The sequence below is a fragment of the Anolis carolinensis genome, unplaced genomic scaffold (genome assembly GCF_035594765.1).
Source record: "Anolis carolinensis isolate JA03-04 unplaced genomic scaffold, rAnoCar3.1.pri scaffold_7, whole genome shotgun sequence".
NCBI classification, from domain to species: domain Eukaryota; kingdom Metazoa; phylum Chordata; class Lepidosauria; order Squamata; family Dactyloidae; genus Anolis; species Anolis carolinensis.
In genome coordinates, this window is record NW_026943818.1 from 15,499,843 (window position 1) to 15,516,892 (window position 17,050).

The 17,050-nt window shown below is 40.1% G+C and overlaps 2 protein-coding genes across 11 annotated transcripts in view; both read left to right on the top strand.

The window, feature by feature from the left end:
- The first annotated feature begins 530 nt into the window (after positions 1 to 530).
- Positions 531 to 3,730, top strand: surf6 (surfeit 6). Its single transcript, XM_062960252.1, has 4 exons — positions 531 to 691; positions 1,659 to 1,841; positions 2,130 to 2,215; positions 2,804 to 3,730. The coding sequence occupies exons 1-4, from the start codon at positions 616 to 618 to the stop codon at positions 3,509 to 3,511; spliced, it is 1,053 nt and encodes a 350-aa protein (XP_062816322.1). The 5' UTR covers positions 531 to 615; the 3' UTR covers positions 3,512 to 3,730.
- Positions 3,731 to 4,349: 619 nt separating this feature from the next.
- The window catches only part of ccdc180 (coiled-coil domain containing 180), a 40,124-nt gene continuing 27,423 nt past the window's right edge, over positions 4,350 to 17,050 (top strand). For all 10 annotated transcript variants that reach the window (XR_010000322.1, XM_062960690.1, XM_062960697.1 and 7 more), the window contains exons 1-9: positions 4,350 to 4,632; positions 6,488 to 6,684; positions 7,945 to 8,033; positions 9,866 to 9,975; positions 10,794 to 10,922; positions 11,558 to 11,668; positions 12,972 to 13,067; positions 14,627 to 14,790; positions 16,550 to 16,669. Coding sequence is in view for 9 of the 10 variants with exons in the window: in XM_062960690.1 (XP_062816760.1) it covers positions 4,558 to 4,632; positions 6,488 to 6,684; positions 7,945 to 8,033; positions 9,866 to 9,975; positions 10,794 to 10,922; positions 11,558 to 11,668; positions 12,972 to 13,067; positions 14,627 to 14,790; positions 16,550 to 16,669 (1,091 nt within the window). In the remaining variant the exon portion in view is untranslated. The remainder of the gene's footprint in view (positions 4,633 to 6,487; positions 6,685 to 7,944; positions 8,034 to 9,865; positions 9,976 to 10,793; positions 10,923 to 11,557; positions 11,669 to 12,971; positions 13,068 to 14,626; positions 14,791 to 16,549; positions 16,670 to 17,050) is intronic.

Consider the following 17,050-nt stretch of genomic DNA (forward strand, 5'->3'; position numbering starts at 1 on the left):
TTACAATATAGTGATACAGTACAATATAATAATTTATTACCAGTATTGTACTATGCTAATAATATAATATTGTATGTAAATTTACACGTAATATTACTAATAATATTACAATATATTGATATGGTACAATATAGTAATTTATTGCTAGTATTGTGCTATGCTAATAATATAATATTGTATGTAAATTTAATTTGTAAGCCGCTCTGAGTCCCCTTCGGGGTGTAGCAAATAAATAAATTAACACAAGGTATTTATAATTATAACATATTGTATATACATATAATATTATATTGTAATACGATATAATACTCATAATACAATATAATAATACTAATAATATATTATATTTTACATGTAATATTACTAATCATATTACAATAGATTGATACAGGACAATATGGTAATTTGCAATATTATTAATAATAGTATTATGGGCTTCCCTCTGGAACGGTTTCCGGCCGGAACCTTGTTTCGTCCGGTGTGTTTCCGGGGGGGAAATTCTCGCCGATGGACTTGTGCCTCCTGCGCGCGCCCGGAAGGGGCGGGGCTTGCTGCCTGGAGGTCTGAGCGGAAGAAGAAGCGGGTCCGTCTTTCCGTTCTTCCGCCGCCGCCGAGATGTCCGGCGTGGTCCGGCAAGACTGCTACTTGCAGGGCCTGGCCAGGAAGATCTGCGCCCGGGACACCACGGCCGGTACGATGCCAACACGATTGGGATTAGGAGCGGGTTGCCGCGGGTTTCTGGCCGCGCCCCAGGAGCATGCTCTCCTGACGTTTCGCCCACATTTATGGTTGGTCTCTCCAGGGTGGGAGAGAGAAAGAAAGAAAGAACTCTTGTCTGTTTGAAGGGTGAATGTTGCAGTTAATCACCTTAATTAGCATTGGAAAGGTCCATCTCCTGCTTTGTTCAGAGTCATTAGCCGCCCTTGGAACTCCTCTGTTTTCAGAGTGTTGCTTCTTATTTACTGTTCTGATTTTTGAGGTTTTTTTTTTAATACTGGGAGCCAGATTTTGTTCATTTTCATGGTTTCAACAGAAAGGAGGAAATTAAGGCGATTTTAACTGCAACATTCACGCTGGCTTCCAACTGACAAAGAGTTCTTCTCACACCCTGGACTCTCCACAGATATATATTAACCTTCCTTGCCTAATTTTATCCATGCGTCACAACCTCTGAGAATGCCTGCCATAGATGTGGGCGAAACGTCAGGAGAGAATGCTTCTGGAACATGGGCACACAGCCCGGAATGCATACAACAACCATTATTGTGTTTATTTATACTCTGCCTTTTCTCTCCACAAGGAGACTCAAAGCGGCTATGTTTCAATTATTGGTATTATTATTATTATTATTATTATTATTATTATTATTATTGTGTTTATTTATACACTGACTTTTCTCTCCACAAGGAGACTCAAAGCGGCTATGTTTCAATTATTGGTATTATTATTATTATTATTATTATTATTATTGTGTTTATTTATACGCTGACTTTTCTCTCCACAAGGAGACTCAAAGCGGCTATGTTTCAATTATTGGTATTATTATTATTATTATTATTGTTATTGTGTTTATACCTTGACTTTTCTCTCCACAAGGAGACTCAAAGCGGCTATGTATCTATTATTATGATTACGATTGTTATGATTTCCTTTCCCAGGAGGCAGGAGGGGAGGGGCCGGCCCCCCTGCGAAGAAGAGGAGGAAGAAGAGGAGGGCCGAGAAGGCGGAAGGAAAGAGAGTCTCCCCTTCGGCCGGGAAAGGGGCTTCTGCTGGGAAAAGGCAGCCAGCCGTGAAGAAGGACAGAGCGGCTCCCATGGAGGGGAAGGAGAACGGCCTGCCGGGTGAGGCAAGCGGCTGAGGGGGAAAAGGAAGGGGCCCGAGGCGGTTAGGAATACTGGGAGTTGGGGTCCAAAACATCCAAAGAACAGATGCCAGCCATAAAACCTCAATTACCCTCTGGTATGTGAGAGCCCCTATATAAATGGGCCACAGAGAAGATTCTCTGTACAATAAAACCTGTTGGAATCTGCCCAGCGTGTGTCTTGGTGCTTTCTTCTGGTGGAAGACTGACCCACAGCACAACTGGGAGAAGAGAACCTAACAAGATGTTTCCTTTGATCTCCTTTCAGGGCCCCAGGAAGCACCCGGCTCCTTTTCCGCGATGGGGCTCTTGCGGCAGCGGCTGCGAGACAAGATCCAAGAGGCTTCCGGACAGGTAGGATCCGCTCCTCCGTACAAGGAATCTGGTCTCTCCATCCTGGGGGTGGAAGAAGAGAAGCATACACAAACAATGCCCCTGCTGGGTGGGCATGCAAATTCCTCCTCCCACGGCCTCCTCCCACATAAGAAGTTGTGTTCCGATCCAAAAACACAACGCAGAGTCTTGGTCACAGTTAGCAGAGATTTACTGGCCCAGCCTCTGACTTTGTATAGTAGAAGAGAAGGAGACTAAAAATGCACAACACCCCTGCTGGGCAGGCCCTTCTCCAGCTGCGCAATGGGACAGACTGTCTCCAGAACCAGACAAACTGCGAATCCTATCAATAATTTCTTGTTACTACCATAATTTCCATTTACAACACTCTATGGTACGTACATTTACCGATCCTGCCTGCTCTGGTGTTCTGTTCGTTGGGCATGCTTCCAAACAAAGCCTCCTTTCGAGGGAGGCCTTATATTTAGCAATTCAGCAAAACCTCTCCTAGGTCTTATTTTCTAGGGATGTCTTATTTTTGGGGAAACAGGGTAGTGTTGTGCTGTGCTATGGATATAATACACTGTATGATGCTGTGTTTTCTCCCAGGGCGGCTCCACCGAACTGTCGCCGGCCGTGCTGGAGAAGAGGCAGCGCAGGAAGTACGAGCGGGAGCGGAAGAAGCGCCGGAGGAAGGAGCTGAGGGCGAAGGCCAAAGCGGCGGAGGGAGCGGCAGAGAAGGAAGCAGAGGCCACGGAGGGCGCTTTGGGCCAGGACGGGGAGCGCGCTGCAGCAGCAACAACAGCAGCGGCAACCACCGCAGGGCCCATCGTCTTCAACAAGGTGACGGTGTGCGAGGAGGGGGAGCGGCGGGAGAGGCGCAAGGCAGGGAAGGGCGGCCTGACGCCTCTGACCGGGAAGAACTACCGGCAGCTGCTGCAGCGCCTGGAAGCGCGCCAGAGCCGGGTGGAGGCGCTGAAGGAGGCGGGCGACGGGAAGGCCCAGGCGCTGGAGGCCCGCATGCGCTGGAGCAGCGCCCTCCACCGGGCGCAGGGGATGCACGTCCGGGACGACGCGGAGCGGCTGCAGGCGGCGCTGAAGGCCAAGCGCAAGCGGGAGGCGCAGCGGCAGCGCAAGTGGGGCCGGCGCACCGAGCAGGTGGCCCAGCGCATGCAGCAGCGGCAGGACAAGCGGCGCAGGAACCTCCAGCGCAGGAAGCAGGGCAAGGCCGAGCAGAGGAAGGCCAGGGCGCGCAAGAAGGGCCGGGTCCTGCCGGGGGACCTGGAGAAGGCAGCGGGGGCAAGGGGGCTCGGGTGACGCCCCTCGCCAGGCCTCTTCCGTGGCCCTCCCTCGGGGTCTTTGGACTCCAACTCCCACCATTCCTAACAGCCGGTAGGGCTGAAGGTGGCCCAGGCCTGATCTGGAGGAACAAAGGTACAGGAGATGCCAAAAAACCGGGAAAGAGGGGGAAGAAACTAGGCTTTCAATTAAAAACCCAAATGTGTGTATGATACAATAATTTTGGATTACATTGCATTAAGTGTCTCCTTATTTGCTTTTGATTGGTTACTGTGTTTCAATATTCAGGTCAATAGGGGCAGCCCCCAAACTGACGGTTTGTCCTTCAGCTGAAAGTGTATGTAAGTCGGAACACAAACAGTTAAATATAATCCCAGACATACACACACATACACACGCATTCATATGCATACACAGGCAGTCCCCAAGTTATGAACAATAATAATAATAATAATAATAAACTTTATTTATACCCCGCCACCATCTCCCCAACGGGGACTCGGGGCGGCTTCCATGGGGCCATGCCCAAAACAATACAATATAAACAGCATATAAAAGAACAACATATCATAGCACAATAAAAGAAAATATACACTACATTGGATCCCGCCCCCTCTCGCGAGAGTCTGCCCCTCTAGCAAGAGAGAGCGCGCGACTAGAACAGGTGTGCCTGCGTCTCCATGGGAACCGCGTCCCCGCCATCTTGGATCCCGCTCCCTCTCGCGAGAGTTCAGCCCCTCTAGAAAGAGAGAGCGCGACTAGAACGGGCGTGCCTGCGTCTCCATGGCAACCGCGTCCCCGCCATCTTGGATCCTGCCCCCTCTCGCGAGAGTTCAGCCCCGGTTGCCGTGGCGACGGAGAGGCACTCTGAGGCGAGCGGGCTCCGGCGCGGACGTGGCGTCGAGTGCTCTGCGCGGCGGAGGAGCGTTTCCCGGCCGGAAAGGCGGCTCTGCGGAGGCTAAACGGAGCCATAGCCGCGAATATATAGGCTGCCTCGTCCTATAATGTGACCCCCCCCCGGGGGCCTCAGGAGGCGGGCCTTGGGAAGGAGGGCCCTGGTCGCCATGGCAACCCCGTCGGTGGGCGTGGCCCGCGTCCTGCCCAGCGGAAAGGTCTACCGGCAGGTGTTCGACGACGAGGTGAGTCGCCATATTCACCCCACTTCTTGTTCTATCGATATTGTTGTTTTGAGGGTATTATCATAATCAAAAATATATGATATATTGTTGTATTATTATTATTGTAATTTTGTAATACAGTAGCGTCTCGCTTATCCAACGTTCTGGATTATCCAACGCAGTCTGCCTTTTAGTAGTCAATGTTTTGTAGTCAGTCTTTTCAACACATTGGTCCTGAATTCGTAAGTACAGTTGAGTCTCACTTATCCAACACTCGCTTATAATAGCAATCATATAATATGCTACAATAATAATACAATGATATAATAATAACAATACATAAATATTATATATATATTTATATACACAGACAGTAGAGTCTCACTTATCCAACACTCACTTATACAGTAGAGTCTCACTTATCCAACATAAACGGGCCAGCAGAACGTTGGATAAGCGAATATGTTGGATAATAAAGAGAGATGAAGGAAAAGCCTATTAAACATCAAATTAGGTTATGATTTTACAAATGAAGCACCAAAACATCATGTCAGACAACAAATTTGACAGAATAAGTAGTTCAATGCGCAGTAATGCTATGTTGTAATTACTGTATTTACGAATTTAGCACCAAAATAAGATATATTGAAAACATTGACTACAAAAATGCGTTGGATAATCCAGAACGTTGGATAAGTGAGACTCTACTGTATATATAGAAGATTATTGCAAAATAATATTATTAACATTATATGCATATACAATATATTATAATATTGTATATTACTGTAAATTATATTGTATATATGTATATATGCATGTGTGCATACATACATATATACATACATATATATATATATACACACATACACATACACACACATATATATATATACAATTAGCAAAGCATGTTACTGGTGGGAGGGGCCTTCAGCTGGTTAATATCAATTAATATCCAGGGCCCCATTGCTGCTAGCTTGTTATGATGTTCAATATACCGTATATACTCCAGTATAAGCCGACCCAAATATAAGCCGAGGCACTTAATTTTACCACAAAAAAAAAACTGGGAAAACATTGACTCCAGTATAAGCCGAGAGTGGGAAATTTCAGAAATAAAAATAGATACCAATAAAATTACATTAATTGAGGCATCAGTAGGTTAATTTTTTTTGAATATTTACGTAAAGCTCAAATTTAAGGTAAGACTGTCCAACTTTGGTCAAATCATTATTCTCATCTTTTTCAATGTAAATGTGCTTATGTATCCTTTTAATAATCATAGAGTAAAATAATAAATGCAATAATAATAATAATAATGATCAGAGTGAAATAATAAATGTATTAATAATAATAATAATAATAATAATAGAGTAAAATAAATGTAATAGTAGCAACAATAATAGAGAAAACTAACAAATGTAATAATAGCAACAATAATAGAGAAAAATAATATATGTAATAATACCAATAATAATAGAGAAAAATAATAAATGTACCATATATTCTCAAGTATAAGCTGACCCAAATATAAGCCAACCAGGACCCTCCCCCGAGTATAAGCCGAGGGGTGCTTTTTCAGTCTTAAAAAAAGGGCTGAAAAACTAGGCTTATACTTGAATATATACAGTAGTCAAGAATATGTAACATTTTATATTATTATTATTTTGAAGTTACTATTATCATTGGTAATAAATATATATTGTATTGTATTATTTATATTATTGTTTTTATTGTAATTTTGAGGTTGTTATCATCATCATGACTTTCCAAAAATAAATTTCTTGCAGTTTAGTAAACTTTCCCCATGTTTTGCATGATAGGACCCATTAGGAAATGATATTGTGTGTGACAATAGTGCCTTTGCGTTGGGCAGGTCAGCCTGGTGCGCTCCTTGGGGGCTTCCCGGAGCAAGCGTGCGCAGCAGAAGGCGGTCCCCCCGCCCCCCGGGGCCGTTCCTTTGGTGCGTGACCCCGACGCGTGCTCCGGCCATGGCTTCCTCTCCCAGCGGCAGCAGGACTGGGTCCAGGGCATGCCCAATGACGACCGCATCGAGAACCCCGTCCTCTGCAGGTGAGTAAAATAATCATCATAACCATAAGGTGAACAAGAGTTTGTCGATGTTTAGGTTTGCATTGTCCCCTGGGTTGAGTGGGTTGCTAGGAGACCAAGTGGGCGGAGCTTAGCCTTCTAACTGGCAGCAATTGGATAAAAACAATTATTCCTCTCACTCTAATTAGGACTTTATTTTTCTTTCGTTTTTGTTGTATGAACGTAGAGGCATGGATGAGGGATTGTGCCGCCAAGTTTAGTGTTTGTGGGATGTGTCGTTTTGTTGTTTTGTCCTAGGCCGAAATTTCATTACCCTTTTATATATATATATATATACACACAATATACAATATAATTTACAATGATGTATAATAATTATAACATTGTGTATACATATAATGTTCATAATAATATATTGTAATATGATATAATACAACATAATAATATTAATTATATATTATATTTTATAATATAATACAATATATATATTATAATACAATATATATATTATATTTTATAATACAATATAATTATTAATTATATATTATATTTTACATGCAATATTACTAATAATATTACAATATATTGATACAGTACAATATAGTAAGTCCACTCAGTGCACTTTGCCCAGCTCATTTTATGTTTTTATTGCTGTGTTTCTCAAGTGTTTTATAATGATTGTGATTTTTTTAATGCCTTTTACATTTATTTGTGTGTTTTTGTATTTGATATTATTGTATGTTGGTTTTATATCTGTAAGCCGCCCCGAGTCCCTCTGGGGAGATGGTGGCGGGGTACAAAAATAAAATTATTATTATTATTATTGCCAGTATTGTGCTATGCTAATAATACAATATTGTATGTAAATTTAATTTGTAAGCTGCTCTGAGTCCCCTTCGGGGTGAGAAGGGCGGGATATAAATGTAGCAAATAAATAATAATAAATGAACAGTGTACAAGCTCTTGGCCTTCCCAGGTAACCTTCAGTTTCTTATTGGCTTCACAATTATGTAGATGGAAAGCACAGACTTGTGTCTTGCCAGGGTTAGGCTTCGGGTGATTCTCTTTGTCGTATCTGGAGAGATCTTTCGGGGCATTTGGAAGTAACCCCAAAGCATTGCTTTACAAACAACTCTTGGCGTTATACTCATTTTCACAAAAGACTCTGCAAACTAATTCAGCCAGAGAAGTCAGCCAAAGCCGAGCACTTGATGAACCAGCCTGGGTACATAATATTATTTGAGAACAATATGAGATTTCTAATTGTATTTTCTGTTTCAGGGAAGCCGCTGCCTTGGCCTTCCGAAGGAACCAAGAAGGCGACAATGTGGTGGCGGCCAGAGAAGTCCGGGGCCTGGCCGAAGTCGTCAGTAAGTGGCAGCACTTTTATTTTATTTTATTTATCATTTACTTGTTTTACTGATTTATTTAAATGGCATGCCTCTTATTTCCAAATGGCACGTCTCTACTTCAAAAACCCTATTTCTGATAGAAAGGATTTTCTGCCCAACGTCATGCACATAAAGCAGCAAACAGCTCCCTCTTTGTCCATTCCAGTTTTTTCCTGTTTTGGATTCCTTCCTTAGTAACAAAAGCTTCCAGTAAAGAGTCCCTTCTTTACAGGATGAAGAGAAAGAACCAAAATAATAGCAATTATAATGACAATAATGATGATGTTGAAAGACCCAGGACAGGACCCTCTTTATGGCATAATAATAATAATAGTAACAACAACAATAATAAACAGCCCTGAAATGCCCAGGAGTGAACCTTCTTTATTACATAATAATAATAATAATAATAATAATAATAATAATAATAAGCATCATCCAAAAATACATCACACAGTCCTAGACATTTGGGAAGTGTTCAACTTGGGATTTTGTGATACGAAATCCAGCATATAGATTTCGTTTGCTGTGTCATAGAATAAAATAATAATAATAATAATAATAATAATAATAATAATAAACATCACACAGTCCTAGACACTTGGGAAGTGTTCGACTTGTGATTTTGTGATATGAAATCCAGCATATAGATCTCGTTTGCTGTGTCATGGAATAAAATAATAATAATAATAATAATAATAATAATAATAATAATAATAATAATAATAAACATCACACAGTCCTAGACACTTGGGAAGTGTTCGACTTGCGATTTTGTGATATGAAATCCAGCATATCTATCTTGTTTGCTGTGTCATACAATATAATAATAATAATAATAATAATAATAATAATAATATAAATAGGACCAACCCCTTTTCATGGCACCCTCAGAGTCCCTTGTTTCCTGGATGAAGAAGAGGAACCATAATGACGATGATGATGATGATCATCATCATCATCATAGGACAGAGCCCTCTTTATGTCATTATTATTATTATTATTGTGACATAAAGAGGGCTCTGTCCTATTACGATTATTATTATTATTATTTTATTGTATGACACAGCAAACAAGATAGACATGCTGGATTTCATATCACAAAATCACAAGTCGAACACTTCCCAAGTGTCTAGGACTGTTTGATGTATTATTATTATTATTTGTATGACACAGCAAACAAGATAGACATGCTGGATTTCAGATCACAAGTCGAACACTTCCCAAGTGTCTAGGGCTGTGTGATGTATTATTATTATTATTATTATTATTATTATTATTATTATTATTATTATTTGTATGACACAGCAAACAAGATAGATATGCTGGATTTCGTATCACAAAATCACAAGTCAAACACTTCCCAAGTGTCTAGGACTGTGTGATGTATTATTTATTTATTTATTTATTTATTTATTTATTATTGTATGAAACACTTCCCAAGTATCTAGGAATGTGTGATGTATATTATTATTATTATTATTATTATTATTATTATTATGATACAGCAAACAAGACATGCTGGATTTCGTATCACAAAATCACAAGTCGAACACTTCCCAAGTGTCTAGGACTGTGTGATGTATTTTCGGATGATGCGTGCAGATCCCAGTAGGGTGGCCTTTTGCAGTTGGCAGATCGTTATTATTACTATTATTGTAATAATAGTAATATTCGTAATAGGACAGAGCCCTCTTGATGGCGCCAAATGGCACCTTCTTTCCAGGATGAGGAGGAGGAGGAGGACCCATAATAATACTAATAACCGTGCGAATAATGGTCATGACGATGATGATGATCTCTCTCTGCAGTTCCGGAGAAGAAGCACAGCGACATCCTGGAGCGTCTCTCGGAGAGCCGGAAGCGCCGCTTCGAGGGAGGCCTGGCCGCTCTGAGGCAGGACTTGGCGCAAGTGGGGAAGGTAGGCGGGCGGGCGGGCGGGCGGGTGGGTGGGTGGGCAGGTGGGTGGGTGGGTGGGCAGGTGGGTGGGTGGGCTCAAACACATTGGGAGGGAGAAAGACTGGAGATAGAAAGAGAGCTCGATGTCGCGCTTAAGCGGAGGAGGAGGCCAAGGCCTTTGTGACCGCCCTCCAGTCCCCAAAGTGGTGTCCAGCTGCAGGATTTCAAAAGACCCCGTTTTCTGAACTGAACACGCCTATCTGTATTTTATAATGTGTTTTAGGAATACTGATGTAAGTTAATAATAATGTTTTTTTAAAAAATGCTATTTTGCACTTTATTGTCCATTTCTACCGGCACATTCTGTTCTGGATTTTATGAATTAGTCTCCTGTTTTAATATTGGATGTTTTTTGTATGCTTTTTGCTGATTTTAACGATTGTTTTATTGCTATTGATGTTTTACTGGTATCATTGTTTTATAGTCGTGCTATTGATATAGTCGTGCCATGTAAGCTGCCCCGAGTCCCTTCGGGGAGATGGGGTATAAAAATAAAGTTATTATTATTATTATTATTACTATTATTATATTGCACTGTATAATTTTTATATATGTGTTTTTTGTAAGCCCCCCTGAGTCCCCTGTTGGGTGAGATAAATATTAGGGGATATATATATTGTAATAAATAAATAAATAAATAAATAAATAAAATAATGTTGATAATATGAAAATATTGGGGGATATAAATATTGTAATAAATAATAATAATAATAATAATAATAATAATAATAATAATAATAATAATAATGTGGATAATATGAAGCCTGTCTTGCCTTCCAGGAACTGGAGCGCTGCCTCGTGGAGCCCGGGAAGCAGTTCCTGGCCAACCTCTCGGCCTCCGACCAAAGCATCGAGCGCCTCTTCCAGAGGCTGGCCGACGACGCTGCCCTCCAGGCCTACACCATACAGGTAGCGTAACTTGGTTTACAATATATGCGACAGAGGCTTAGATGTTGGAGGAAAAATAACAAGTTTATTCAGGCACAAAGCTTAGTGGTTACAATGTTGTTTCTCACTTAGAGGCACTTTTATTAACAGTTACAATACTAGAATGAAGTGAGTCAAACTCACTTCTTTTACTTAAAGTAGTTAGAACGTCTTCCTCTGCTACTTTTAAACCGCAGTCACCCCTGTGATATACGATCACATATTCTCTGTTCCTTACCAGGACACAGACTACATTAAACAAGTCACCAAACTTATTTTAAACAGACTCAAAATGGCCAATTGAGTCTTCTTGATCCCCTCAACCTAGGATCGATCTTCCCTGTGCCTCCTCAGAGCACAGACTGAATCCCTTTTTTACACTCTGCACTTCTTCAACAAAACAGCAGTTGGCTCTGCCTACTTCTCCACGGCAACCAGCCTCTGAGTGCTGAGATGCAGTAACTGTAATACTTACCCTTTTAAAACACAAACACACATTTAAACATAACATCTGTAAACCAAAAATTTGTACTTCATTACAATATGATTGAGGGATATATCGTAGGCCCTGACGCCCCTTTGGAATGACTGGACTGCTTCTTCTTCCTTCCCGGAAGGACTTTGAGGAGATCTGGGGCCTGGCCTCGCGGGAGACCCTGCAGAGGCAGCAGTGGCTGCGGGACCTGGAGGAGGCCTTGCTCCGCGCCGAGCGGGATCGCGCCGAGCGGGTGAGTGACAGTGGCGGCCCACGGAGAGAACCGCTTTGCCTTCCCTGATAGGCAGGCCAGGTCTGTGCAGTCCTCAGGGCTGGCATTTGACTATATCACGTCATTATTTATTATTATTATTATTATTATTATTATTATTATTATTGAATTATTAGTGCTATTACTGTATATACTTGAGTATAAGCCTAGTTTTTCAGCCCTTTTTTTAGGACTAAAAAAGCCTCCCTCGGCTTATACTCGGGTGAGGGTCCTGGTTGGCTTACATTTGGGTCAGCTTATACTCAAGAATATATGGTACATTTATTATTTTTCGCTATTATTATTGGTATTATTACATTTATTATTTTAATAATAATAATAATAAGAAGAAGAAGAAGAAGAAGAAGTTTATTTATATCCCGCCTCCATCTCCCCCGAAGGGGACTTGGGGCGGCTTACAGCAAAATCAAAATACAAGCAATGATAAAATATGAAACATCAAAGGACAACAACAAAAACCAATAATAAAATATACACAATAGGAGAAAAAACACAACACAGAATTAAAACATCAGATTAAAAACAATGAGGTTGCAATAGTGGATAAGCAAGGTGCACATTATGAGTAACAAATTCGTAAATAGATAAAGTGCATTTTTCTCTATTTTGCTACTATTACATTTATTTTACTCTATTTTTATTATTATCAATACATTTATTATTTCACTCTGATCTTATTATTATATTTATTATTTTACTCTATTTATTACCACATGTATTTTTTCCTGTATTTATTATTATTATTATTATTATTATTATTATTATTATTATTACATGTATTTTTACTCTATTATTATTAAAAGGATTCTTAAGCACATTTACATTGAAGAAGATGAGAATAATGATTTGACCAGAGTTGGACAGTCTTACCTTAAATTAGAGCTTTATGTAAATATTCAAAAAAATTTAACCCACTGATGCCTCAATTCATGTAATTTTATTGGTATCTGTTTTTATTTCTGAAATTTCCCACCCTCGGCTTCTACTGGAGTCATTGTTTTCCCAGGTTTTTTTTGTGGTAAAATTAGGTGCCTTGGCTTATATTTCATTATTATATTGTATAGTTAGTATTATTACTAATATTATTGGATTGTTTATTATGATGGTTATTGTTTAGATTATTTAAAAGTGATTTATTTTTACATTATTAGGAAATTCTTAGGAAATGACATTTAGTACCCAGGAACTAAGTGTTACATAGCGTTGTTATTATTGTTATTTCTTTACCCATTGCCTGCCTCCCTCCTCCTCCCTTGCTTCCCAGATCAAGCTCCTCTTGGCCAAATACACCCAGATCCTGGAGGACGTGGCTTACCTCTTGAAGGCCGACGTCCATCGCCTCGTCCACAAGGAAGCCATGGCAAGTCTCTAGTCCTCAATGAGAAACAGATCGGTAGCATTCAGCGAGGCAGAGGATGGACAAGTCGAACACTTCCCAAGTGTCTAGGACTGTGTATTATTATTATTATTATTATTATTATTATTATTATTTGTATGACATAGCAAACAAGATAGATATGCTGGATTTCATATCACAAAATCACAAGTCGAACACTTCCCAAGTGTCTAGGACTGTGTGATGTATATTATTATTATTATTATTATTATTGTATTATTATTATTATTATTATTATTATGACACAGCAAACAAGATAGACATGCTGGATTTCGTATCACAGAATCACAAGTCAAACACTTCCCAAGTGTCTAGGACTGTGTGATGTATATTATTATTATTATTATTATTATTATTATTATTATTATTATTTTATTATTATTACTATTATTATTATCATTATATTATTATTATTATTATTATTATTATTATTATTATTATTATTATTATTATGACACAGCAAACAAGATAGACATGCTGGATTTTGTATCACAGAATCACAAGTCAAACACTTCCCAAGTGTCTAGGACTGTGTGATGTATATTATTATTATTATTATTATTATTTTATTATTATTATTATTACTATTATTATTATCATTATATTATTATTATTATTATTATTATTATTATTATGACACAGCAAACAAGATAGACATGCTGGATTTCGTATCACAAAATCACAAGTCGAACACTTCCCAAGTGTCTAGGGCTGTGTGATGTATTATTATTATTATTATTATTATTATTATTATTATTATTTGTATGACACAGCAAACAAGATAGATATGCTGGATTTCATATCACAGAATCACAAGTCGAACTCTTCCCAAGTGTCTAGGACTGTGTATAATAATAATAATAATAATAACACAGCAAACAAGATATACATGCTGGATTAATGTTGTTCTTGTTGTTGTTGTTGTTGTTATGTTTGTGTCTGTCGCTTCCTGAAGCTCAAGACATGCTTGCTGTGAGGCGCATGCTCAATGTGAAGTATCCTGTTTGCACTTTTAAATGCTGTTTTGGGGGTCCCTGGTGTGTACGGACAACGCCAGCTCTTCGGCTTAAAAATGGAGATGAGCACTAACCCCCAGTCAGACATGACTGGACTTAACATCGGGGAAACCTTTACCTTTATCTTTTTATGCTTGGTATTGTCCAACTGTAGTATGCCCAGATATTTATAGGCTTCGGGCCGATTGCATTTTATGGTTTGTCCATGTGGTATCTCTATGCCCTCGCTGTGAGTCATTTTCCTTTTCTTTGATGCCACTGTGGCGCATTTGTCTAGGCCAAACTCCATACTGATGTCAGTGCTGAAGATTCTGACTGTGTTGGTCAGTGATTGGATTTCTGTTTCTGATTTTCCGTAAAGCTTTAGGTCATCCATGTACAGCAAGTGGGAAATGTTGTTGTTGTTATGTTTGTGTATGTCGCTTCCTGAAGCTCAAGACGTGCTCAGTGTGAAGTATCCTGTTTGCGCTTTTAAATAAATGGTGTTTTGTGGGTCCCTCTTTGCAGACGATCAACCAGGCGCTGCTGGCCAACCGGAGGGCCATTGCGCGGCTGGTGCGCAACCTGGCCGAGGCCGACCTGAAGCGGGAGGCGGCGCAGCACCGGCGCATGGAGGAGCGCAGGCGCACCTGGAAGGCCCTGCAGAAGGAGGCCGTGGTGGCCGCATTCAGGTCTGGCTCCCCACCCGGCATCCTAGGCACGGCCAGGCTCACGGGGAATCAAAGCCTCTTAGTTATTTATTTATTTATTTACTGCATTTATTTACTACATTTGTATCACACCCTTCTCACCCCAAAGGGGACTCAGAGCAGCTTACAAATTAAATATACATACAATATATTATTAGCATAGCACAATACTGGTAATAAAATTACTATATTGTACTGTATCAATATATTGTAATATTATTAGTAATATTATTTATTATTTATTTATTTACAGCATTTATATTCTGCCTTTCTTTCTCACCCCGAAGGGGACTCAGGGCGGATCACATTACACATATAGGCAAACATTCAATGCCTTTTAACATAGAACAAAGACAAGACAAACATAGGCTCCGAGTGAGCCTCGAACTCATGACCTCCTGGTCAGTGATTCATTGCAGCTGCTCTCCAGCCTGCGCCACAGCCCAAGCCCATGTAAAATATAATATATAATTAATATTATTATATTGTATTATTAGTATTATATCGTATTACAATATAATATTATGAATATTATATGTACAGTAGAGTCTCACTTATCCAACATAAATGGGCCGGCAGAACGTTGGATAAGCGGATATGTTGGATAATAAGGAGAGATTAAGGAAAAGCCTATTAAACATCAAATTAGGTTATGATGTTACAAATTAAGCACCAAAACATCATGTCATACAACAAATTTGACAGAAAAAGTAGTAATTACTGTATTTATGAATATAGCACCAAAATATCATGATGTATTGAAAACATTGACTACAAAAATGCGTTGGATAATCCAGAACATTGGATACGCGAGTGTTGGATAAGTGAGACTCTACTGTATATTGTATTATTAGTATTATATCGTATTACAATATAATATTACGAATATTATATGTATATACAATATGTTATAATTATTATATATTATTGTAAATTATATTATGCACATATATATATATATACACACACATACACATATATAAAACTTAGAATTAGAAGGGACCCCCCAAAGGCCTCCCAGTCTGCTCCCCATCCGATGCCTCCCCATAGAGGGCCATGATGATGATGATGATGATGATGATAATAATAATAATGCTTTATATATATCCTGCCCCCTCTCCTAAAGGGGTCTCGGGGCAGCTTACAACAAGGAAGAACAATACAATAGTAGTACTCGTACAACAGGTCCAGAAAATTAAATCCGCACAGCAAATTAAAGAAGCAAATCATGATGCATCCATAAAAGTCAACCACAACGAACGTGTGAAGTATAACTCAAAACGGGAAAGAAAACGTCACCATCACACCAGTCATCCCATTATGTCAATAATCCTAGACGTCAGCAGACATATGGCTGTAGAATCAGTCTCCCATAATTAGAAGGGACCCCTAAAGGCCACCTAGTCCAGCCCCTTAGAGATTCGCAGACTCGTGGAGAGACGTACGAGTTGGAAGGGACCCCCAAAGGAAATCCTGTCGGACCCTCTGCTGCAATTAAGCAGGAAAAGCAGAATTTGATCCCTCCCAGCAGATGGCCATCCAGGCGTGGATAGACGGTCATATTTATTTATTTATTTTTATTTATTTCCAACATTTATATCCCGCCCTTCTCACCCGAAGGGACTCAGGGCGGCGTACAAAATTGGCATTGTGATTGAGAGGGAGAGAGAGATCAAAGAGGGATCTGTCATATAATCCCCAAAGGGCATCCAGTCCAACCCCCTCTGCCTTGGCTCTGCAGGGAGTTCATGGGCAGCGAGCGGATCCAGAATCCGGCGGCGGTGGAAACGGAGCTGCAGCAGATGAGGAAGGAGCAGCTGGCGCTCACGGAGGAGAGGAGGGCCCTGCTGTGGTCCCTGAGGTCAGCAAAGGGGGGGGGGGGAGAGAAAGGAGGGAGGGGAGGAAGGGAAAAAGGCCCCTCTCCCTTCCTGTGGTCTCAGCCATTGTTCTTAACTCTGAGTCATTTGTAACCCGGGGACTGCCTGTATGTATGTATGCATATATATACTCGCTTGGGTCTCCAGCATTGCCCGGGTTATTTGAATCATAATTATTATAATAATAATACAGTAGAGTCCCACTAATCCAAGCCTCGCTTATCCAAGTTTCTGGATTATCCAAGCCATTTTTGTAGTCAATGTTTTCAATATATCGTGATATTTTGGTGCTAAATTCGTAAATACAGTAATTACAACATAACATTACTGCGTATTTAACTACTTTTTCTGTCAAATTTGTTGTA